The sequence below is a fragment of the Rhyacophila brunnea genome, unplaced genomic scaffold, assembly GCF_057557595.1.
Source record: "Rhyacophila brunnea isolate RB1 unplaced genomic scaffold, BYU_Rbru_1.0 scaffold_13, whole genome shotgun sequence".
Lineage (NCBI taxonomy): Eukaryota > Metazoa > Arthropoda > Insecta > Trichoptera > Rhyacophilidae > Rhyacophila > Rhyacophila brunnea.
Genome location: NW_028232785.1, coordinates 10,240,340 through 10,266,668, shown reverse-complemented (window position 1 = coordinate 10,266,668; position 26,329 = coordinate 10,240,340). Strand labels below are relative to the sequence as shown.

Here is a 26,329-nt window from a genome sequence, read left to right as displayed (position 1 = left end):
ATAAGATTATACAAAATTGAATTGGGGTTTCTACATAACAAAATGTAACACAGAATGTAGATCAGAAAAGTTATATTAGTCGAGAAACTCCCTTAATTTTATACTCTTGTATAAAATGAAGGTACCGTGTCACTTCGAAGCAATGCATGCGAACCTTAATTTTAATATTAATAATTAGATAAGTAACTAACAGATTTCTAAAAATATATAATAAAAGAGTACCTTATCCATTTATTGCCTAAACTTTTGATGCATGATATATCATCTCACTACACTTTGTCATGTTGTCAAAATCTAATGGGATTTACAAATAAAGAACAATAAGCACACGCTGTATCAATAGCGTGCATTTTATAGTGTCAATCCCTTGTTGCTACAAAAATGTTCCTCCCTCGTAAAAGTTTCGTTATATTAATATTAACTATGATGCAAAATCTTACTTAAAATTTCAAAATATTGTAGTTTTTCACTTTTAGAGATTTCAGGGTTCCGCGAACCAGTTTGTTTACTGCATTAATTTGTACACGCTTACATTTCTAGCGCTGCATACAAGACTCCGCATTTTAGGGGATTTCATCAACATGCATGTTGGATTGAATAAAATAAAGAAGTTGATATGCTTCGAGGATCACACTAATTGCAAGTAGGGCTCTAAATAGAACGCGATACATGTGATAGTCTTTTCGATTTTACCTTCGACGACAATAATTTATTGCAAAATGGCCAAGACTTCGACCTTAAAATTTAGGAAGTTAAGGTGAAACTCTCACACAGACATGAAAAGTGGATATTAATTCTGTAGGAAAACCACAACAATGAGTCCTAATATTCTTATTTTATTTTACGACAATCTAGGACCAATAGACAATAAAGTGTTAGTACCTGTTCATGGTAAGTAACGCCCAAACTAAGGTTGATCTCGGCGAGTATTGGATCGTTTGTTTCCAACTTAGCTTCGTAGATCTTTAACGCTCGTTGTTTGTGTTGTACTGCCTCTTCATGTTTACCCTAAAAGATGTTTAAAACATTTGAATTATATTAATTGTGAACTTTTCGAATTCATTAAATGAGTAAGAATGGACTTGAGACAATAATATATTAAACTATTATAAAATACATAAATCATGGCAAATATGCAGTACAACCCCTATTTTACGTTTCTAAAGGGACTGAAAAAAAAAACCTAATTGGAGGGAAAATGTAAGAGAGGGGTATTGAAAAAAAGAATGTTTATGCTGATTTTAAGGACTAACACTTCTAAATAACTTTGTATCGACTATTATTTCATTTTTAGGTGAAACTCTCACACAGACATGTTATGAAAGCGAGACTTTTCTAACCTATCACTAAACTCCAATCAAAAAGTGATGATTAATGTGCTGTTTCGTATTCAGACAGTTTATTATCCCAGGATGTGTACCGTCTGGAGTGATGATTGTAATACGGCCTCTCATGACTGTGTTGACGGTCGGACACATGACACTGCAATTTGATAGATGATGATGAGATGATATATCATCTCACTACACTTTGTCATGTTGTCAAAATCTAATGGGATTTACAAATAAAGAACAATAAGCACACGCTGTATCAATAGCGTGCATTTTATAGTGTCAATCCCTTGTTGCTACAAAAATGTTCCTCCCTCGTAAAAGTTTCGTTATATTAATATTAACTATGATGCAAAATCTTACTTAAAATTTCAAAATATTGTAGTTTTTCACTTTTAGAGATTTCAGGGTTCCGCGAACCAGTTTGTATACTGCATTAATTTGTACACGCTTACATTTCTAGCGCTGCATACAAGACTCCGCATTTTAGGGGATTTCATCAACATGCATGTTGGATTGAATAAAATAAAGAAGTTGATATGCTTCGAGGATCACACTAATTGCAAGTAGGGCTCTAAATAGAACGCGATACATGTGATAGTCTTTTCGATTTTACCTTCGACGACAATAATTTATTGCAAAATGGCCAAGACTTCGACCTTAAAATTTAGGAAGTTAAGGTGAAACTCTCACACAGACATGAAAAGTGGATATTAATTCTGTAGGAAAACCACAACAATGAGTCCTAATATTCTTATTTTATTTTACGACAATCTAGGACCAATAGACAATAAAGTGTTAGTACCTGTTCATGGTAAGTAACGCCCAAACTAAGGTTGATCTCGGCGAGTATTGGATCGTTTGTTTCCAACTTAGCTTCGTAGATCTTTAACGCTCGTTGTTTGTGTTGTACTGCCTCTTCATGTTTACCCTAAAAGATGTTTAAAACATTTGAATTATATTAATTGTGAACTTTTCGAATTCATTAAATGAGTAAGAATGGACTTGAGACAATAATATATTAAACTATTATAAAATACATAAATCATGGCAAATATGCAGTACAACTCCTATTTTACGTTTCTAAAGGGACTGGAAAAAAAACCTAATTGGAGGGAAAATGTAAGAGAGGGGTATTGAAAAAAAGAATTTTTATGCTGATTTTAAGGACTAACACTTCTAAATAACTTTGTATCGACTATTATTTCATTTTTAGGTGAAACTCTCACACAGACATGTTATGAAAGCGAGATTTTTCTAACCTATCACTAAACTCTAATCAAAAAGTGATGATTAATGTGCTGTTTCGTATTCAGACAGTTTATTATCCCAGGATGTGTACCGTCTGGAGTGATGATTGTAATACGGCCTCTCATGACTGTGTTGACGGTCAGACACATGACACTGCAATTATTTACGTGCGTCGACGCAGGTCTTACTTGATTCCAAATGCATCCTATTAAAATCTTCAATAAGATTATACAAAATTGAATTGGGGTTTCTACATAACAAAATGTAACACAGAATGTAGATCAGAAAAGTTATATTAGTCGAGAAACTCCCTTAATTTTATACTCTTGTATAAAATGAAGGTACCGTGTCACTTCGAAGCAATGCATGCGAACCTTAATTTTATTATTAATAATTAGATAAGTAACTAACAGATTTCTAAAAATATATAATAAAAGAGTACCTTATCCATTTATTGCCTAAACTTTTGATGCATGATATATCATCTCACTACACTTTGTCATGTTGTCAAAATCTAATGGGATTTACAAATAAAGAACAATAAGCACACGCTGTATCAATAGCGTGCATTTTATAGTGTCAATCCCTTGTTGCTACAAAAATGTTCCTCCCTCGTAAAAGTTTCGTTATATTAATATTAACTATGATGCAAAATCTTACTTAAAATTTCAAAATATTGTAGTTTTTCACTTTTAGAGATTTCAGGGTTCCGCGAACCAGTTTGTATACAGCATTAATTTGTACACGCTTACATTTCTAGCGCTGCATACAAGACTCCGCATTTTTGGGGATTTCATCAACATGCATGTTGGATTGAATAAAATAAAGAAGTTGATATGCTTCGAGGATCACACTAATTGCAAGTAGGGCTCTAAATAGAACGCGATACATGTGATAGTCTTTTCGATTTTACCTTCGACGACAATAATTTATTGCAAAATGGCCAAGACATCGACCTTAAAATTTAGGAAGTTAAGGTGAAACTCTCACACAGACATGAAAAGTGGATATTAATTCTGTAGGAAAACCACAACAATGAGTCCTAATATTCTTATTTTATTTTACGACAATCTAGGACCAATAGACAATAAAGTGTTAGTACCTGTTCATGGTAAGTAACGCCCAAACTAAGGTTGATCTCGGCGAGTATTGGATCGTTTGTTTCCAACTTAGCTTCGTAGATCTTTAACGCTCGTTGTTTGTGTTGTACTGCCTCTTCATGTTTACCCTAAAAGATGTTTAAAACATTTGAATTATATTAATTGTGAACTTTTCGAATTCATTAAATGAGTAAGAATGGACTTGAGACGATAATATATTAAACTATTATAAAATACATAAATCATGGCAAATATGCAGTACAACCCCTATTTTACGTTTCTAAAAGGACTGAAAAAAAAAACCTAATTGGAGGGAAAATGTAAGAGAGGGGTATTGAAAAAAAGAATGTTTATGCTGATTTTAAGGACTAACACTTCTAAATAACTTTGTATCGACTATTATTTCATTTTTAGGTGAAACTCTCACACAGACATGTTATGAAAGCGAGACTTTTCTAACCTATCACTAAACTCCAATCAAAAAGTGATGATTAATGTGCTGTTTCGTATTCAGACAGTTTATTATCCCAGGATGTGTACCGTCTGGAGTGATGATTGTAATACGGCCTCTCATGACTGTGTTGACGGTCAGACACATGACACTGCAATTTACGTGCGTCGACGCAGGTCTTACTTGATTCCAAATGCATCCTATTAAAATCTTCAATAAGATTATACAAAATTGAATTGGGGTTTCTACATAACAAAATGTAACACAGAATGTAGATCAGAAAAGTTATATTAGTCGAGAAACTCCCTTAATTTTATACTCTTGTATAAAATGAAGGTACCGTGTCACTTCGAAGCAATGCATGCGAACCTTAATTTTAATATTAATAATTAGATAAGTAACTAACAGATTTCTAAAAATATATAATAAAAGAGTACCTTATCCATTTATTGCCTAAACTTTTGATGCATGATATATCATCTCACTACACTTTGTCATGTTGTCAAAATCTAATGGGATTTACAAATAAAGAACAATAAGCACACGCTGTATCAATAGCGTGCATTTTATAGTGTCAATCCCTTGTTGCTACAAAAATGTTCCGCTCTCGTAAAAGTTTCGTTATATTAATATTAACTATGATGCAAAATCTTACTTAAAATTTTAAAATATTGTAGTTTTTCACTTTTAGAGATTTCAGGGTTCCGCGAACTAGTTTTTATACTGCATTAATTTGTACACGCTTACATTTCTAGCGCTGCATACAAAACTCCGCATTTTAGGGGATTTCATCAACATGCATGTTGGATTGAATAAAATAAAGAAGTTGATATGCTTCGAGGATCACACTAATTGCAAGTAGGGCTCTAAATAGAACGCGATACATGTGATAGTCTTTTCGATTTTACCTTCGACGACAATAATTTATTGCAAAATGGCCAAGACTTCGACCTTAAAATTTAGGAAGTTAAGGTGAAACTCTCACACAGACATGAAAAGTGGATATTAATTCTGTAGGAAAACCACAACAATGAGTCCTAATATTCTTATTTTATTTTACGACAATCTAGGGACCAATAGACAATAAAGTGTTAGTACCTGTTCATGGTAAGTAACGCCCAAACTAAGGTTGATCTCGGCGAGTATTGGATCGTTTGTTTCCAACTTAGCTTCGTAGATCTTTAACGCTCGTTGTTTGTGTTGTACTGCCTCTTCATGTTTACCCTAAAAGATGTTTAAAACATTTGAATTATATTAATTGTAGAATTTTTCGAATTCATTAAATGAGAAAGAAAGGACTTAATAATAAAATGATTTAATTAATGTGCTGTATTGTGTTATGTGCCATTCGAAATTGTAACTGTTAGTGAGTCAGCCAGTGGATTCGACTGGCTGAAATAATGAGTTCATTATTATTTTTACATGTTAAATCTTGTTTCATTTCTTAAGTTTGTTGCATCATCTTTATTGTTCCTTTCTAGTAGTATTCCAGTATAAAAAAACACTCTTCAGCCGGACTTCTAACAAGAAACACACATTGTACCTAGTAATATTCAACCTTATATTAGTATACCAGTAAAAATATGTTGTATGATTTTGTGTTATAAAGTGGAAATAAAAGGACAACATTAAATACAACAATACTTAATATCTTTTAATAATTCCAACCCATAACAATCGTATTCAGGCAGTTAATTATGCCAGGATTTGAACTGTCAGAAGTGATGATTTTAACATGGCCTCTCATGTTTGTGTTTAGCCTTGGACACATGACACTCCAATTTGCATGCATCGACGCGGGTCCTACTTGATTCCAAATGCATCCTATTAAAATCTTCAATAAGATTATACAAAATTGAATTGGAGTTTCTACATAACAAAATGTAACACAGAATGTAGATCAGAAAAGTTATATTAGTCGAGAAACTCCCTTCATTTTATATTCTTGTATAAAATGAAGGTACTGTGCCACTTCGAAGCAATGCATGCGAACCTTAATCTTAATATTAATAATTAGGTAAGTAACTAACCGATTTCTAAAAATATATAATAAAAGAATACCTTATCCATTTATTGCCTAAACTTTGGATGCATGATATATCCTATTACTTAAATCAAATTTATTTATTTTACATATAATGAACATAACAAATTATAAATTCAAAGCGTTCACGACATGACATAAAATAAGTGTTAATAATTTTTAAAAATAAAAAATACAGAGAATAAGTAATAAAATAAGAAAATAAATAAAATAAGTAACAAAATAAAAGTAGATGGAAGCACACAGACTGAATTTTGATAGACCCTATCTTAAAAACATATAAAACAACGTCCACCTAAATTCACACTCACGTAAGTGGAATAAATCAATATCCGAAGCGATTTCAATAAACATGGTTACTGCCCTCGCAATTGGCATTACTAATGGCAGGTTAGTTCTGCACCGTGGGAGAACAAACAACGGATGCCTCGATTCCTAAGGTAATTATCAGAGACACACTAGCCAACAACATCAAGAATGGCAGAGTTCACATTTACGCCGCGTATAAGTCTGAAAAAATATGTAGCTAAATAAAGATCCCTTCTAAATTTTAAGCTACAGTATGTAAGCATCCCTAAGAGAAAATCAGTCGGATAGAACCACGGATAATATCCATACAGCCGAAAGTAAAGGAGTCTCAAAAATTTTTTTTGGACTCTCTCCACCATAAGTCCATACTTCAACTGATGCGGGGCCCAAACGATAGACCCACTCTCAAGTCTGCTTCTAACTAAGGAGTTATAGAGAATTTTTAGTACCGTAACATCCGAAAAGACCCGGGAAGTACGCAAGACAAAGCCTAACATCTTTAGCGCCTTTTTACAAATGGTATCTATATGACCACTAAACGTCAGTTTACCGTCAAACGTAATTCCAAGATCTCTTACAGATGATATTCGCGAGAGAATTCTGCCATGCATCGAGTACTGGAAAAACAATACTCGTGAGGCTTTAGTAAACGATAAAACATTGCATTTATCAATATTGAAGTCCAGTTTGTTACGTCTGCCCCAATCATTATCTATATCAAGTTGGAGTTGACGACAATTGTCCAAGGTGACAACTTCCATGAAGAGTTTCAAGTCGTCAGCAAACAACAAAAAAATAGCATTTTTAATTACCAATGCTATGTCATTTATAAAAATCTTGAACTTTGAGTTTGAGCTTTGGGGGACACCAGAAAATGTGTAAAAGGTCTGTGACTGATAAAGGCCGTACGAAACGTATTGTTGACGATTCCTAAAATAACTCCCGAATAGCTTCAAAAATCGATCCGACAATCCAATAAGTTGGAGTTTTTCCATTAGAATATCGTGATCGACTCTGTCAAATGCCTTCGAGAAATCATTGTAAGAACAGTCAACCTGGCTGCCTCTATTTAGTACTGACGACACATAATCAGTGAATACCATCAGGTTGGTTCCCGTTGATCGGCCTGCTCTAAATCCATGCTGTTCATTCATTATAAATGACTCAATTTTTGGAGAAATCATGCTGTGCATGATCATCTCCAGGACTTTTACTGGTGCAGAGAGAACAGCTACCGGCCTATAGTTTTCTACTGACAACTCTGTACCACTCTTATGAATTGGAGTCACCTTCGACATCTTCCATATAGATACCTGTCTCCATTGTGAGATTATATATATATATATGCAAGTGGGCTTTAACAAAATCAACACACCCCTTTAAAAAAAATGTAGGGACGTTATCCGGTCCCAAAGAGCGCGTAATCTTAAGTTTTTTAATAAATCTAAACACGTCACCTTCATCAATTGGGAAGATGTCAACGGATTGGGCACCGCACAATCGTTTTCTTGACATTGAGGCGACATCCAGATTCGGAATACTACTTGCGTAGACGGACCTGAAATGACCTTCCAAGTCATCGAATTGGCAAATCCACCATCCTTTCTTAATGATTTTATATAATCCCAAAACGATTCAGGATTTTCACGAATGCAATCCTTTACCGATTCCATATTATATGTTCGATAGGCCAGCCGAACAGCTTGTCTCACTCTCATACGATAAAGGCCAAACATTTCATAGTCATGCTGACCATGCTTAGCCTTCCAGGCTGTATGATAGTAGTGCTTGACTCTAATGTCTATAATAATCTCCAGAGAAAACCACTTCGGATATCGTCTTCCACCTCGACATAGTGACTTCCTTGAAAAATATTTATTAAACACATTATATACAACATTATAAAAGTATTGTACCACCTCATTCACATCAAAAATCTCACGCAACTCACTATAATCTACTTCACTCATTAAAGAGTAAAGCAGCTTGAAATTTCCACCATCAAACTTCCATCCCCCACACCAATTAGCTCCGTGTGAGGTAATTTCTGTTCGCAGCGGGCGAATCGCATGAAATACGTGTAAAAAAACCAATGTAGGGTGGTACACTTCTTCTCGTATCAAAGGTAATGTACATCGCGAAATTGATAAAATAGCGTTACTGAAAATCCTATCAAGAAGTCCACCTTTAGAGTTAAGAATATCATTGTACTGGGAAAATCCAAAAACAGCACACAGAAATTCCAGTTCACTCTTGACCCTTTCACCGCTGCGCGCTGAGTTTAGGTTAAATCTCCCATCACAATAACCCTCTTATCCCCAAATACGACGATACTAGATAACATTTTTTCAACAACAAGTTTATACGCCTCCACTTCACTTGCTGGAGGAAAATACACAACACAAACGTAGACAGTTTCTCCATTACAGGTTAGTTTAACCCAAAGGTCCTCGTCAGAAGTCTCCAAAATACGAAAACGTTTGGCCTGCAACCCTTCCATATCTAACTCCCAGGAGGCAGCCTCCTCCCTGCCTGAGGCCTGTTCCGGAGTCTCGATCCCTTCTAAAGACAGCATAATCACCACCAAAATATTCACGACTGAAAACACTGTCATTAAACCACGTTTCAGTAAACGCTATGACGTCTTAGTCGTCAGCTAATACGCCGTTCAAAAATTCCACAGATTCTGTCTTCAAGCCGCGAACATTCTGATAGTAAAAAAACAGTTTATCTGAACGGTGACTGTTCCGAAGTCAGCTAACCGGCAACCGTGGAGTTTCCACTCTCGACACCCATTCTTTTATGAATGAGTGACGTGGCCAGTTATCCGCCCTCAAAACAGTGTCCGTGACATCAGAAGGGATACCTACCTTGAAGGATGCGTAGTCCCCCCTTGATTTAATTTTCACGACTGTGAAATCAGCGGTACATAACTTATTTAAATATGTTAAAACATCAGCCATTGTTGTATCTCTGTGAAGCGGGCAGATGTGATACTGCTTCACAACAGTTTTTGCTCATCCAGCGAGGTTTCCCCGAACCGCGACACGCCGCTTCCGTGCAACGGTGGCCCATCCATCAACAATCCTAGGCATAGGTAAATCTTCAGCTGTTTTCGGTTGTGAGGCCTCGGGTGACGATGAGGAGTCCTCTTCTGGGGCGACTGCTGGGATAACCCCGAGTGCAGGATAATTTTCCTTTCCAGGACGCAATCGTTCTAACGCAGCATTTTTTGAATTTGCATCGATTTGTTGTTTTGTCGATGCTCGGCGCTTACTTTGCGCTCGCGTTTCAACAGTCTTTATTGTACTTGCTGTGCTAATTGGTTTCACCGTATTATCACTAATTACGGCGGACGTAATTACTGGCGAAGTACACACTGTATTCACTCTATTCCAGTCACTGGGAGTTGCTTTATTTAATTTAAATGAATTTATTTTGAGGAATTCCTCAATTCCCTCCACTTTATTCATAAGTTTTTCTATGAGGGCACTTTATTTGATTATCATCATCAGCCGGGGTCAATCCACTGCTGGATGAAGGCCTCCCCAAGCTTTCTCGGTCCTGTGTCGTTCGCTGCCACGTATTTCCGCCAAAATTTACCAGTTCGTCAATCCAGCGGCTTTTAGGGCGACCCTGTGGCCGTTTTGTACCCCTTGGGTACCATTGGATGACGGCATTTGTCCAGCGGCCGTCCTTTCGGCGAGCAATATGCCCCGCCCATCTCCATTTCAGCTATTTGGCAACGTCTATTACATCGCGTACTCTTGTCTGCTTCCTAACCCATTCGTTTCTCTTACGGTCCTTTCGCGTGATGCCCAACATGCACCTCTCCATGCCTCTCTGTGTGACTCTTAGCCTTTGGACATCTCTCGTGTTGAGGGTCCACGTCTCGCAGCCATACGTGAGCACGGGTAGCACACATTGGTTGAACACCCTACGCTTAAGACATAATGGTAGGTCACTCTTGAAGATACTATTCAGACGTCCGAAAGCACTCCATCCCAGCTTTGTTCTTCGGGCAATTTCATCGTGCATGCTTCCGTCTATGGACACCTGCTGTCCGAGACAGACGTAGCTGATGACTTGCTCGAGTTAGGTGCCAGAAATACAGATAATCGCAGGGTCCGAAAAACAGTTCCTCATCACTTTTGTCTTTGAGACATTTATCTTTAGACCGACCGTTTGACTGACATCCGCGAGTTCTTGCATTCTACCTTGGAGGTCTTTCGGGTCTTAATATTCGTTAATTCTGTAATTTCAGCCATTTTTTTTCAAAGAAATAATAAAACAAAACAAAAATTTAGTGAGACAACACTATGTATGTGTTGACTGCGCGGCGTACAGTAATATTAATATCACTACACTTTGCCATGTTGTGAAAATCTAATGGGATTTACAAATAAAGAACAATAAGCACACACTGTATCAATAGCGTGCATTTTATAGTGTCAATCCCTTGTTGCTCTCGTAAAAGTTTCGTTATACACTTTACGGTCCGCGACCGCCACATTGGCGTCTTTTACGTGCCGAGAGTTACGGTCCGGCGACGCCTACGTGGCGTCATTACATACGTATATCTTTACTGTGAAAAATAAATATGAAGTTTAATATTTGCCTGCAAGATCTATCGATAGATGGTTGAACGACATGTTCAAGAAGTAAAATCATGATGGAAAAAAAATATTTTGAGATTTTTACAGAGATGGCAGACGTAACACCATTCGGAATATTTTGTACCTATACCATTTTTTTAATTAGATACAGCTCATTTCTAGGCGGCTGAATCCGAGACATAAACAAAAAAGGTAATAAACACTCAATGTTTATATTCAATGTGTCAACACTTCAACTTCGAAATTTAATTGTCGAACCCTTTTCAGTAGTTGTGAACCATTTATGAACCTGCATACTTTCTTTAAAAAATGATCCCGATTTTTGACTATGACATTGCGTGCTATTTGATATTTTATGTTTATGGTTTACTACCTATGAAACTTCCATCATCCTTCGTCATCCCTGATAGAAATTTAATCTTGAAAATGAGAACAGTTATAAATGTGAACTTGTATTACGTTGTCATTTTCGTTCCCATTTTTCGGGACATTTATTGTACAAATTTCATTGAAAAAATAATATATTCTAGCTAGGATAAATATTTTTTATTAGTTGTATTTCCAAAAAAAAATAATTTTAAATGGAGGACCAAACGTTTTAAGAGGAAAACTATGCGGATTGTATGTCAGATATTTCCAGTGACTGTGAAGATATCGGAGATTTTAGTGATATAGAAACAGACTCATTTGCTCTTTTGAGAACACGCCCACGTACAACATACTTCGCGAGTGATTCCGAGGATTCAGAAACTGAGGCCGACATGACACTTGATTGGAGCGATGATGATCCGCCGAGAGACAGCGAGCCATTTCAAGGATTGTCAGGAGTGACGTTTGACACAGATAATTTAAGCCCTGAAGGGTTTGTAGAAAAATTTGTTGGAAACGACCTATTTGAAATGATTACAGAAGAATCAAATAGGTACTATACCCAAAATTCACACCGCTTCAAAACAGATAGTAAATCTAAAAAATGGGTGGAAATAACCATGCCGGAGTTAAAAAAGTGGTTCGGGTTGGTGATAATAATGGGCATTGTCAGAAAAGCAACTCTACAGTCTTATTGGTCGACAAATCCACTTATAAAGACTCCCATATTCTCGAAAACTATGCCACGTAATCGGTTTTTCCAAATACTGCGTTATTTACATTTCACTAATAATGAAGATGTCCCTAACGACACAGAGAGACTATTTAAAGTGCAGAAAATTATTAATTATTTTTCTCAGCGCTTTAACGACTTGTACAAACCCGAACAGAATTTATCGTTAGATGAAGGGATGATTCCTTGGCGCGGAAGATTACTTAATCTACGAGTATATAACCCGAGCAAGATTACAAAATATGGACTGCTTATAAGAATGGTTTGCGAATCGGTGTCTGGATATATTTCGAGTTTCAAACTGTATGAAGGTACTGCAACTCCGTTGAAAACTACAATATCAACCCTTATGGCTAATAATTATGATAAATGGCACCACTTATACATGGACAACTTTTATAATAGTGTCGAGCTGGCGAAAGATTTATATTTGAGAAAAGTTGGAGTCTGCGGTACTATACGAGTGAATCGGGGCCTACCGGAATGTCTTAAAAAGGCTAAGTTGCGGGTATTTGAGTCAAGATTTCAGCGTAGAGGAGAAGTGATGTTGCAACTGTGGAAAACAGTAAAAAAAGAGATATTCGAATGATATCTACTATCCACAACTCTGAGATAGTCGATACTACGAAGACGGATTGGAAAACAGGACTTCTTGTGAGAAAACCGATATGTATAGTAGACTATAATAAATACATGAAAGGAGTAGATCGAGCTGACAAATATTTGTCATATTATCCTATCTACCGCAAAACAAAAAAATGGACTAAAAAAGTTGTACTTTATTTATTTAATTGTGGACTTTTTAATGCGTTCAAAGTGTATAAAGTGCCAAACCCGAGTACTAAAATGAAATTTTACGATTTTTTGTTGAACATTGCAAAAATTTGGATCGAGGATATACAGACATCTGAATCAAGTGATGTTGCGGAAATGCATGCACCTTCTACATCTTCTGATGCACATTCAACCCATAGAACCAGTTCATCTACTTCATTACAAAGACTCTCTGGCAGTATAAAACAACATCAAATAATTAGGATTTCCGCAACTAATAAACGTTTAAGAAGAAAGTGTAAAGTGTGTTCCTCCCATAAACTTCGAAAAGAAACAATGTACATGTGCAAAGAGTGTAAAGTTCCTCTACATATTGGTGATTGCTTTTCTTCCTATCATTTAAAAAAGTGTATTAGTTGTTAGTTCATTTTACATTCATAGTTTTATAAACTATTTCAAATAATCTTAGTTTTAGAGTGTTTTATTTGTTTTAAATCTATTCGTACACTATATTATTATTTAACAATAATTATTTCGTGCCTAGCCAGTTATCTAAAGGGTGAGTGTTGATTTAAATATTTTTGTAAAACGTAGATAATGTTTGTTTGAAAATTTATTGCTCATAGATTTTGTCATATATGATTTTTTACGCACGCCTCTGCACTGTTATTGGCTTGTCTCGATACCTACAAAAATATAAAATTGTAATAAGTGGTGGGAATGTATATGCGTGCATTTTATTTAATTGAATTTACTCGAAAATATGCACGCCACTGCACTGCCTCAGCCATAAAACTCATAAAACCAATAAATCAGTGATAAGTGTTCGTTCGGGAATGAATGTGCATTTACTTTTTACACACTTCACAGTTTGTGTGAAGTCTTTGTTATTTTATTATATTTGATAATCAGAGATATGGGTAGCTAGCGCTAAAAATGAATTGATACATATTCTATAGTGGTGTAAAACATTTTGTATTTGAATATTTTATTACATTTTTTAATTAAAAAATAATATATTGTGAGTGCTTTATATCAATAGGCTGTTTCATTTACATTATATTTAACAAATTGAACTAATCTAATAATATATAATAAACAATTTACGAAAATTTACGAATTATATACTTTACCTTTATGGAACGCGGGCCAGAGGTTGACAATTGTTGAATAAATGACACAATTTGATGCATTGATATATTTTAAGTATTTTCTGAAAATTTTATTGAAATATATCAATAGGTTCAAAAGTTATATCATTTTTAACTTCGCGATCGAAATTTGTTGATTTTCATTTAAAAATACCGGATATTGGTGTAGGTACTAGAGGTGGGAAAACTGGTCGATTTTGAAGACTAAGTATACTTACTACCAGTATTAAAAATACTTAGTATCGAAACTTGTTCCAAAATACTTACTAGTATTTGAAATATCGGCTATAATAGAATCGTTAAAAATACATCCGCTTTTCGAAAAGTCCCATTTTCGAGACAGGTACAGCTGGAACTATGGCACTAGTCACTCCTGTTTCAGTAGAAAATACTGAAGCTTTAAAAGCACTGGTTTCATTTATCTGTAAAGCATTTTCATTTACAGGTGGAGCTATATTTTGCCTGGCAAATTCAATATGAATAGTTGGGTGCTTGCGCTGTAAAAGTTTCTTCAAATTTGACATTGACTTGTATGAATTTTTTATTTTACAAACATTACAGATGGCATAATTTGTAACTATTTCTTTGGAACGATTCCACACGAAACTTAACCTTTTAGTAGCCATTTTTACAATAATTGTTTATTAAGTATAATATAATTATTATCCATTTATACAAGCACGCATACAATTTGAATTCAGTTTATGTTTATAAGTTCCAATTATAACACTAAAAATCGAGAAACTCGACGTGACAAAACCAGATAAACGCGTAGTCGGTTAGCGTTATCAGAACTCCGTTATTCCGGCTTGCGACTGACGTCAACTCAACTGAAACTAAAACCCGTCGCATACTAAACATACGCGAGTCGCGACGCCGAGGCGATGATTTCATACGTAGCAAGACTACGAACTAGCTAGCGGACGGCGAGATCTCATACCATGCGTCGAACTCCTGGACTCGATAAAGTTTCATACTCAACTGAAACCAAAAACTCTTAAAACTAAAACCATAAGGCGAACTCAAAAGTATCCTATAAAACGAACACGTGACCATTTCTGTCTTTCACTATACCAACTTTACAACAGAGGAGAAAGGGAGAACAATGACAGTTGAGTATAATATCACGGCTAGACATACGTGTATCATGATATCTCGCTCGCGCGCATTTAATATCAATAGCGTTGAAAGTCAACCAGCATAACGGAATAGCGAGTCACGGCGCAGATATTATCGAATGCGTTCGAATTCGAACATCTAATACGTTTCAAGTTTCTTGAAACAAGTTTATTGGGCAACAAATACTTAGTATGGGTAGTTTCATCCGAAACTTAAGTACACAAACTTGTGACAGTATTTCCAACTCACCTCTAGTAGGTACGTCGCGAAAATTCGCGGACCGTATAGTGTTAATATTAACTATGACGCAAAATCTTACTTAAAATTACAAAATATTGTAGTTTTTCACTTTTAGAGATTTCAGGGTTCCGCGACACAGTTGAGAATCTCCAAGACTCTGCATTTTAGGGGATTTCATCAACACGCATGTTGGATTGAATAAAATGAAGAAGTTGATATGCTTCGAAGATCACACTAATTGCAAGTAGGGCTCTAAATAGAACGCGATACATGTGATAGTCTTTTCGATTTTACCTTCGACGACAATAATTTATTGCAAAATGGCCAAGACTTCGACCTTAAAATTTAGGAAGTTAAGGTGAAACTCTCACACAGACATGAAAAGTGCATATTAATTCTGTAGGAAAACCACAACAATGAGTCCTAATATTCCTATTTTATTTTACGACAATCTAGGACCAATAGACAATAAAGTGTTAGTACCTGTTCATGGTAAGTAACGCCCAAACTATGGTTGATCTCGGCGAGTATTGGATCGTTTGTTTCCAACTTAGCTTCGTAGATCTTTAACGCTCGTTGTTTGTGTTGTACTGCCTCTTCATATTTACCCTAAAAGATGTTTAAAACATTTGAATTATATTAATTGTAGAATTTTTTGAATACAATAAATGAGTAAGAAAGGACTGTGAGACAATAATATATTAAACTATTATAAAATACATACATCATGGCAAATCTAGAATAATTAAATGATTTTTTTATTATTTAACAAATGATTCACCAAAATTGAAAATGTAACATTCTGACAAAATGACCATAGTTTGAAAAGACATCAAATATATCTTCATCGGCCATATATGGACACCTCACAGCACCTCCAAGAATTCCTGTCGCCCGCCAGTGTTCTTGCGTCATACAAATTATTATGTATCAGGCGCACACCCAAAAAAATCAATGCAATCTCTGACGTCGCCGCCACCTGAATATGGATGCCTATTTTAACCCAGTACACGCAGTCTATATTAGTATGACGAACTCTCTCTCTGCGGGGTCATTTTTTTGTTTTGTTTAACTTCTGTATTTCATAATAAAAATGGCAATAAAAAATGAGTTTTATGACCTTTTAGGCACCTAGACATGTTCAGATTATTTTACAACACTGAAAAACCGTAATAAATCAGTTATAATGTCAAAAATATCCGAACAACTAAATCCTATACAATCACTTACCATTTAGAAGAGATCCGCCATTTTGCCTTTATGTATATATAGCACTGCAAGGTGCGCATTTTGTTTTTCGTCACACTCGTGTTTAACGCGAAGTATAGAACACTTCACAAGTGGTAATAAATTAATCAAACATGTTTTTTACCTGAGAAGGCTCGTAAATATAGCACAGTTTTAAACTAAACAAACTTTTAGGCAGACACTTAAACAGCTATTAAATATTATTAATGAGTTAAGTATTTCTTTTTACTTTACATATTTATAATTGTTTTGAAGAGTGGTAGATTTTATAACACGGAGTGAGACATAGAGCAACATTACAAAGACAACACATATATCTAGATAGAGACGTTATTTTTTATTTTATTAATTTTCGAATTCCCGCACACATGACAGCGTCTTCTGGGCTTCTTATTATTTGCCGTGGGCGGAATGTGTTCCGGCAAATGACCTGTTCAAGTTCTAGGCAACAACCTCAATGGATTTTCACTAGTCGATGGTCTGGGTTGTGGAGTTTACGTGATTTTCACAGCGTACTTTATCCATTTTTTGCCTAAACTTTGGATGGATGATATAATATCGTATTACTACACCTTGCCATGTTGTCAAAATCTAATGGGATTTCCAAATAAAGAACAATAAGCACACACTGTATCAATAGCGTGCATTTTTAGGGTCAATTCCTTGTTGCTACAAAAATGTTCCTCCCTCGTGAAAGTTTCGTTATATTAATATTAACTATGACGCAAAATCTTACTGAAAATTTCAAAATATTGTAGTTTTTCACTTTTAGAGATTTCAGGGTTCCGCGAACCAGTTTGTATACTGCATTAATTTGTACACGCTTACATTTCTAGCGCTGCATACAAGACTCCGCATTTTAGGGAATTTCATCAACACGCATGTTAGATTGAATAAAATAAAGAAGTTGATATGCTTCGAGGATCACACTGATTGCAAGTAGGGCTCAAAATAGAACGCGATACATGTGAGTCTTTTCGATTTTACCTTCGACGACAATAATTTATTGCAAAATGGCCAAGACTTCGACCTTAAAATTTAGGAAGTTAAGGTGAAACTCTCACACAGACATGAAAAGTGGATATTAATTTTGTAGGAAAATCACAACAATACTGCAGAGACAGGGTCATTCATATATGTCCGCAACTAGTGAGACCTAACTCGAGCAATTTGAGAACCAAAAAGTTTCCTAATATTTTTATTGTATTTTACGACAATCTAGGACCAATGGAGAATAAAGTGTTAGTACCTGTTCATCGAAAGTTTCGGCCATAAAAAGGTTGAACTCAGCAAGATTGTCGTCTGGGTTCAAATTCGTTTCATCGATCTCTAGCGCTTGTCCAGCCGGGATTACCGCCTCTTCATAATTACCCTGAAGTTTAAATTATATTATTTTTATTATATTATTATATTAATTGTAAAGTTTTTTTTGAAAACATTAAATGAGAAAGAAAGACTCCTGGTTATTTTTGAGTTAGCTAAGTTCAAACATAATATTTGAGTATTTCTTATTCTTGAAGGGTATGATTTCCCTTACATAATAACTTAAATGTACTCAAAATAACACTTGAGAATTGCAATCAAAGCCTTACAGAATTATAAATACTCAAATTTTATGTTTGAACCTAGCTTACTCAAAAATAACCAGAATGGACTTGGTTCACTATGCTTGTGAAACACTCATTTGTAACCTATCTATCTATAGTGATGACCGGGGAGGTATCCACAATTGCCTTGGGTAAGTTGAGTGCACGTGTCTTATGAATACATGTTTTTACTTTCATAAAATATACCTACCGTTAATAAGCTAACTTCAAAAATCTACATAAATAGGAAAACTCAAAATATACGTTATTATTAATTAATTCTTAGATATCGTTGTGCGGCCAGCCCTTGTAGTATTGTTTTGCCGACACCCCGGTCCTGGTATTAGCGCAGGAGGGTTAAAATTCTGAACCGGCCCTCTCCCAAACCAGGTCAAGAACCTCCCTGTTGAGAACCTAGGTCAACGAGGGGGCGGAGAAGGTGGTCAAGTAAAGAGTTCTTAATGATTTTTGGTAACACTGCACAATAGTACACTATTTTATTTAGTTTGTGATCGCCACCCAGTGATAGGGATGACGTCAGATAGTATAAATATTACTATATTTAATTTTCACGGTCACCGTGTGAAATATCAGAACCAGCTGTGTGGGTTCAAGTTCAATGTCACTCGATCTATTTTTAGCCAAGGTCAAGGCTATATAGTGACACTAATTAATTAATTAGGTTTAGTGTAATTAAATCAAAGTTCAATATTAATTTTTTAATTATTTATTTAAACTCTGTAATTATTACAATCTCTATAATTAATTTTTATTTAGAGAAATTTATTTTTATAATTCCTCTTAAACACCTTTCTTTACAAAAATTTCATTTGTAATGAAATTCGTAGATACTTATTTTTATAAAACTTATTTAAAACATTTATAATTATTTAGAATTATTCTTATATTTACTTTTATTCATACTGGTTACGTAGCACTTTACAAAGGTTTGAAACCACAGGCACTCTTCTAAATGTACCTTGAGGTACTTGATAACTATATATTTATTATTAACTCATATACTTGATGAGTAATTCCCGGCGACGTCATATACTGATGACGTATTTGGTACGTTACTACCCGCGGGAAATCTTTTTTGGGAAGATTTCCATGCGAAAAGTCTGCAGAAACTTTGCTGAGACCGTCGCAGGATAGGAGTATAATAGAGCTCGAAGCGGAGAAATCTACTACTGATTTGTATGGAAAAAGTCCAGTTTATATAATGAATTCGCGGTTATTTCCCGAAAAAGATGATGTCAGGGGAAATGAAGCCCTTTCCCACTATTTAAGATTTTATTGATTATCCCTTCAAACTTTAATGAATCTAAACACAAAATACTGCAGGCGGACGGAGACTGTAATTACCTACGATCCGAAGTATATTACGAGAATTTAAAAACTAGGAAAATATGGAAAATATGCGTACATGACTTTACATGACATTTCGGTGCTCGGAAGATGAACCAATGGAATTTTTTACTCCCCTTCTACCAGACAAATGGCAAAACCTCTAAGCCAATCACGAAAAAGTGGATTGTTTTTGGAAAATCAGAAACTTCAACTAGGTTGGAAATAACCGCTCTTTAGATACCTACAGGTTATGCGACTTTCAAGGTCGTCGGAAAAGCGTTACTATAGGTTTTCGTAAAATCTAGATAAATATTTTGCAAACTAAATATCGATGTTATGATAATATAAATGAAAACTCTGTTAATAGAAAAAGATGCATACTGACGATATGTATGGATGTACTATACTTAGCATGACCGCTCAGGTCTGTGGACGGCGTAAGAATAATTTGAAATTTAAAATTACGCGTCATTTTATACTCAACATTTTCCTCCCCGTTTTTCTTGCCCAGAAGAAAAGTGCGCACTTAATTTACTATTTTATACTTAGAAGACAAGATAAGGTATTGAAAAGAATTCTCTTCTTGGCTGAGGATTGTGACCACATTTAAATTTCGCCATCCTTTGAGCGACCAAGACTTTCCATCCTTCTCGATCTTCCGCTTATCTCAGGGCAGAATGGATGGTGCCAGTCAGCTCTTTCACTTGGTCGCTCCATCGCGCAGACGCTCTTCCTCTGCTTCGCCTTCCCTGGAGGCTACCCAAAACTACCAGTCTCTCCAGGTTGTCTGGTCCGCACCTGACAATATGTCCAAAAAACTGCAGAATTCTTCTCAAACATATCGTCGAGAGCCGTTCCGTTATCTTCAGTCTCTGGATGATTGACTGGTTCGTCCTGTGCTCCGTCCAAGAAATGCGAAACATTCGGCGCCAACACCACATCTCAAAGGCATCAATTGCCTTCCGTTCTCTTGCTTTCAGGGTCCACGACTCGACTCCGTATAGAAATATCGAGAATACTAATGTTTGCACAAGCATCATTTTTGTGGCAATCGAAATTCCCCGATCTTCCATATAGTGGTAAGGCGTGTCATCGCATTTTTTGCAATCTGTGTGCGCCTTCATATTTCCGCTTCGCATCCACCCTTTCCACTGATGGTCGATCCCAGATATACAAACTTGTCGACTGTTTCGAGGTTTTGGAGTGTACTTAGTGTTGGTAGAAGCTTGGCCCGATCAACAACCATTAACTTGGTCTTATTCCTATTAATAAGGAGGCCGTATTATAGTTCCATCTTACGCAGTCGAATGCCTTCTGATAGTCAATAAAGCATAACATCATAGGGGTATTAAACTCTCTGCATTTTTCAATTAGCTGTCTGATGTTCAGAATTTGTTCTCGAGTTCCCTTACCCATAACAAAACTTGCTTGTTCCTTGGGCATTTATCGGTCGATGAAATGCTTTAGACGTCTGCTGATTATATGTAATAAGATCTTGCTTGCATGTGGAATACGAGTAAGTGAGATTGTTCGATAGTTTTCACATTTACGTGAGGAACCTTTTTTGTGCAGGGGGATCAAAATTGACTTTGTCCAGTCCTTGGGCCATACACCACTTTTCCAGATCATATTGCATAATTGATGTATGATTCTTTTTCGTCATCATTGACCCTTTTTAAGGCTTCTGCGGATATGCCATCGCCACCTGGTGACTTGTGGGTTTTTAGTCTCTTTATCGCCTGTATCTCTTCACTAAAAATATTTCAGGTTCTTGCTCATCGATACGTACGTCAACCACCTAATCATCCTCTTCTGTATCTCTGTATAGGGCTTCACAATATGTTTTCCACCTTCCCGTAACCCTATCCAACTCCATAAGCAGTGTGCCATTCTCTTCCTCGATAGCCCAGTTCATTTTCTTGTAATATCCTGTGATTTCTTTGAAAAGAATTAACACCCGGAAAATATTCATATGGCAAGTATGAAATAATGAGCTTGAAAGTTTCCTGTTAACCTGTTTCAGCTCGCTTTTTCTTAAATTAGAAAAGGCCTGCAAAACTTATTTAGTGGATTTGTAATGAAATTATTAGTTATAAATTAATGAAATAACATTGTCTTGCTATTTACATTTTCACAATTACGATTTTACAATATTTATACTTGATTTAGCAATTATGTAGGTACTAAATACATATGTACTTTATTTACGTACCTCGAAATTCGATTTATCCAGGTTCTACTGTACAATGTTTTAGACTTTCACAGTGTTGTTTGTTATCGTAATAGATTTTTATGATTGTTTTATAATCATTACTTATAGACTTTTGATAAATTATTATTTCGCAATATACCAGTACAATTTCGTGTTTTTATACTGTGTAATCTGTAATGTGTGCCAGTGTTTGTTTATTTTGTGTGTCGGGACTTGTTGTATTCTTATAGTGTTCTCACTATTGTTTATATTATATCCTTCTATAATACGTGAAGTTTCTGGGATATTATAAACTTAGAAACAAGGTATTAGTGCAAACAGTGTAAAGTGGCTCACTGCATAGAACCTTGTTTTGAGGCATATCACACGGTTAAAGACTTCTGTTTTTCTTAAATTTCTCGCTGTATGTATTTTTATATAATTTTAAGAATAAAAAAATATAAATAATTTATTGAATAACTTATAATAAAAACATAATCTCGTTCGGGAATTTTGTGTGTAAGTTTTGTGAAAACCCTGACGTTTTGTGAAATATTTGGTTTTGATTTTTTTAATAAATGGCGAAGCAGATGACAAATTGTGGATTTATTTGGTAAGTCTATATGATATACTATTAATTTATTGCCAAAAAATATATATTTATTAGGTTTTATTTTAAAAGAAAATCGCGGCCCTTAATGCACAGCCATATTAAAACTCGGGCATATAACCTGGTTAACGCATCAAAATCATTAGTCAGTCCATACATACTCATATATTTCAATGTAGCAGAGGTGCGAAATGATTTTTGGTGGTTCGCCAAAAATATTTAATTTATTTATTCACAATTTGTAAGTTTTATTTATGAGTTTTCCATTTGACACACAAAATAAAGGAGAAGCATATGCAGGAAATTATTTGACACTTTTTCATGCGGATATGTTGAAACTTGAATAGGAAATTTGTAATTTACATTAAAGCAAGAGCTTCGGAAGATAAATTTTGGAAATAATTACCAGTAGATAAGTATTCAAATCTATTAAAATGTGCTAATAATTTGTACGGTTGTGCGAATCAGGGTTTTTGCAAATGAAAATTATAAAATCGAAGTACAGCGGACGAACATTTGGAATCATGTTTGAGTAATTAGACCCCCAATTATACAAAAATTGTAGACATCTTACAATGTAGGTAAGGAATTCAAGCTCTGTCAGTAGCATCCGAAAGCTCAAAATAAATATTTTCTATGCTTTATTTAATTTTCTTAGTAAGAATCTATTATATACGGGTCTAGGACGATTTGGCACCGGGACAACTGGACGCCACGGAATTCGAAAGTAAATAGACGTTAGGTACTTATTGGTACTTAATAAAAATGTAATATTATTATTTATATTTAAATGATTATATTATGATTTAATAGTTGGTGAGAATGTAAATATTCAGACGTGAATAATGATTTAATCGTGCATATGTTTAAGTTCCAATGAAAAAAGAGTTTTTTATTTTATATAAAGCCTTAGGCATGGTAATTCTCAATCAGCAATAAAGAATACATTATGTTAAGAGTAAAATGAATTAAAACTACTAAGTAGTAGATAGAAACTGATTAAAATACCTCGTCTACGTTCTGTATACGTGTCTACGACAGTGCAGCGTCCAATAGTCCGGAGTCCAGTCGTCCCATTCCCATTATATATTATGAAATATGTATATATTATACATATCGTCGTCATACAAGAGAAAGTGTAAAATAGTAAATTGTTCAGGAGAGCCATTTTAACATTTGTAATCAATCTAAAAAATCCTTATATTGCATTCACATTTATGATTATTTTTGTAGGTGTAGATATGATATAGTTTCCAGGCTGAAATTCAGTTTTTCATTTTTTCCAGACAACCATTATGTTAGTAAGATGTCAGATAGTCAATAAAACCAATTTCGTAAAAAATGCACTTGGTCACTTCTCTTGTATGAAGACGATATATAGGTAGTTATATTATACCTATATCCTTAATTTCAGAAAAAGAAGATCGCGGAGGGTTTTTCTTCTCCAAAGTAGATCTTATGTAAAAATTAGTTGACACCCCTACTATATAAGTACATATTATTATAGACACATAGTAAAGTTGTAGATACCTCATTTTGGCCAGCCATTGTCAGATTGTTAAGCTGATTTGTTATATCGGTATGTTCCTTTCCGAAGACTGTTTCGCGAATTGACAGAGCTCTCTTAGGTAAATAAAGGATCCGCTTCTTTATATTTCCATGAAAAAAAAAACATAAATTACATCTAGAGACAACTGGTGTTTTTACAATAGCGCAGCATGATATGAAAAGGTGTATGCTGGACATAGTGCGTAATGATAAAATATAAAATAATTGGATGAGGGAACAAAAGGGTGCGCGATGTAATAAAGATAGCTGAAGACCTTCAATAGAAATGTATACTCAGTATTCTAATTGTTTGAAGAATACCTTTGTCAAATAAATTTAATTTCATTAGGATCACCGCCATTAATTAATTGTCATGTTTACTCTCTCATGATCTGAGAGTGACAGGGCTCCCACACTCGCACGGCGACCATGACGTATACTAGGTACTGTATCAGCTTGAAAGGTGGCTCACGCGCTGTAGAATAGTATATCGGGGGTTAATGGAAGTTGCTGATGTAGCCCCGATGTTATTAATATCCATTCTGGAAGGTTGCGTTGAGTGTGCGTGATATGGTACTTCGGGTAGTGAGGAATGATACAAAGTGGTTGCATTTCTTGGTTTTGTATTGTAGATAATAAGTTTGTATACACACGGCAATATACCTACAGGACTGTCAAATTAGTTTTTATGTTGAGTTGACATGTTTACATTGTAATTTGGAATTTGATTTTAAGTTGAACGTTATGCGGAGTGGCGCGCATAATTTGACTATATCGTTGAAGAGCCGGAATGCAACTAATTTATTGCCTGTCATTTCCTGTTTGTATTATTATCTATAGACAATAATGCGTCAGTTGTAGGATTGAGTAAACCTCTACAGTAGATTTGTGTGTATAGTTGTTTAAAAGGTCACCAGCTAGGTAAGCGAGCTATAACCCAAGAACTGCCTTTCTTCGTAGTATAATATAGAATCCTATTTTTATTAATAACCGTTGTTCCTGTTTAAAATCATAATATTTACTCTCTTTTCCCGTTTGCATATTTTTTGTTAAAATATAGCCAATCTTTTCTTTTCTGAATAAGGAAACAGCTATATACCTTGTCTGTTATAAACTGCACCAAAGTTGTCGAGAGTGGCGGGCGGCGACTACGTGGTGATTCTCTCCGAGGGTCGTCTCTCTAATGCTGACAGCACCGTTCAGCAAATTATCAGCACTTTCGTATTTTTCTTGATCTCTGTAATTAATAATAATGCATTTTAAATACCTACTGGAGGAAACGTCACTCAAATACGTACCTAAAATTAAGGTGCTGAGGATTGAATGTGAATCAGTGACCGAATTGAGTAAACGGATTCCAAAATCAATGTCATTGCAAAATTTATATAGATACCTACCTTTTAACTTTCTAAATTCGCCCATTTTTTATTACAAGGGAAAAAATACGTTTATTAATTATTAAGTTAAGTGGCACCGTTGACGTACCTAGTATCATTGCTCTGAGTAAACCAGACACTGGTCCTCACTATCTGCATAAAATAGGTCAAGTGGACGCATAATATAAATTTAGAATAAATCACTAAAGACATGGTCGCAACGACTTTAATGGCTTTGAAACTGTGATGTAGAAAGCAATGGGAAGCTACCACATTAAATATATCACTAGAAATCATCATGACTGAAAAATCAAATTTCATGGCTCTCAGTCTCCAGTACCTAGGCCTTAAATGGCCAGATGGTGCTAAAAAACCCCGGGCCGACTATATAGATTGTGACCTGGACTGCGCGATCAATGTAAGTAAAAAATTGCACAACGTCGTTTTGGAAATGAATGATGTCAGAATTAGATATCCTTGGTATCAGCGAAGAAAAGTGGAAAGGAAATGGCAGAATGAAAACTGACAATGTTACCTTTTATTACTCGGGAAATGATAATAGCCACCTTCAAAATAGAGTGGGTATCATAGTCACCGATAAAATCAACAGATCGGTCAATAGTTTGTTCCCTACTCTGGCAGAGTACTGCTGTGACATCGTGAATTGTTAACCTTAATATAAATACCGATAAAAATGAAGGCTTTGATTTGGAAGAATTTGATGCATATATAAATCTAATTCTAAAATCGACGAAAGATAATGGAGATACCTTGATTATACAAAATGTCAATGCAAATATTGGTAATGGTAAAAGTGATGAAATATCTAGTATAATTTGGTCTAGAACATGGGTGGCCAACCCGCGGGCCGCGTCAAATTGTGGTCCGTGGAGCAGTGAGAAAGTAAAAATAATATCAAATGCTGACGCTAG

At 35.2% G+C, this 26,329-nt stretch overlaps 1 protein-coding gene across 1 annotated transcript in view; it reads right to left on the bottom strand.

Moving 5' to 3' along the window:
* The window catches only part of LOC147076452 (uncharacterized), an 88,799-nt gene extending 64,673 nt beyond the window's left edge, over positions 1-24,126 (bottom strand). Inside the window, exons 1-7 of the mRNA XM_085940273.1 lie at positions 24,004-24,126; positions 17,986-18,108; positions 15,972-16,097; positions 5,232-5,357; positions 3,685-3,810; positions 2,137-2,262; positions 883-1,008 (exon numbers count right to left, since the gene is read on the bottom strand). Of these exons, the coding sequence (XP_085796399.1) occupies positions 883-1,008; positions 2,137-2,262; positions 3,685-3,810; positions 5,232-5,357; positions 15,972-16,097; positions 17,986-18,108; positions 24,004-24,021 (771 nt within the window). The 5' untranslated portion in view covers positions 24,022-24,126. The remainder of the gene's footprint in view (positions 1-882; positions 1,009-2,136; positions 2,263-3,684; positions 3,811-5,231; positions 5,358-15,971; positions 16,098-17,985; positions 18,109-24,003) is intronic.
* Positions 24,127-26,329: the final 2,203 nt, after the last annotated feature.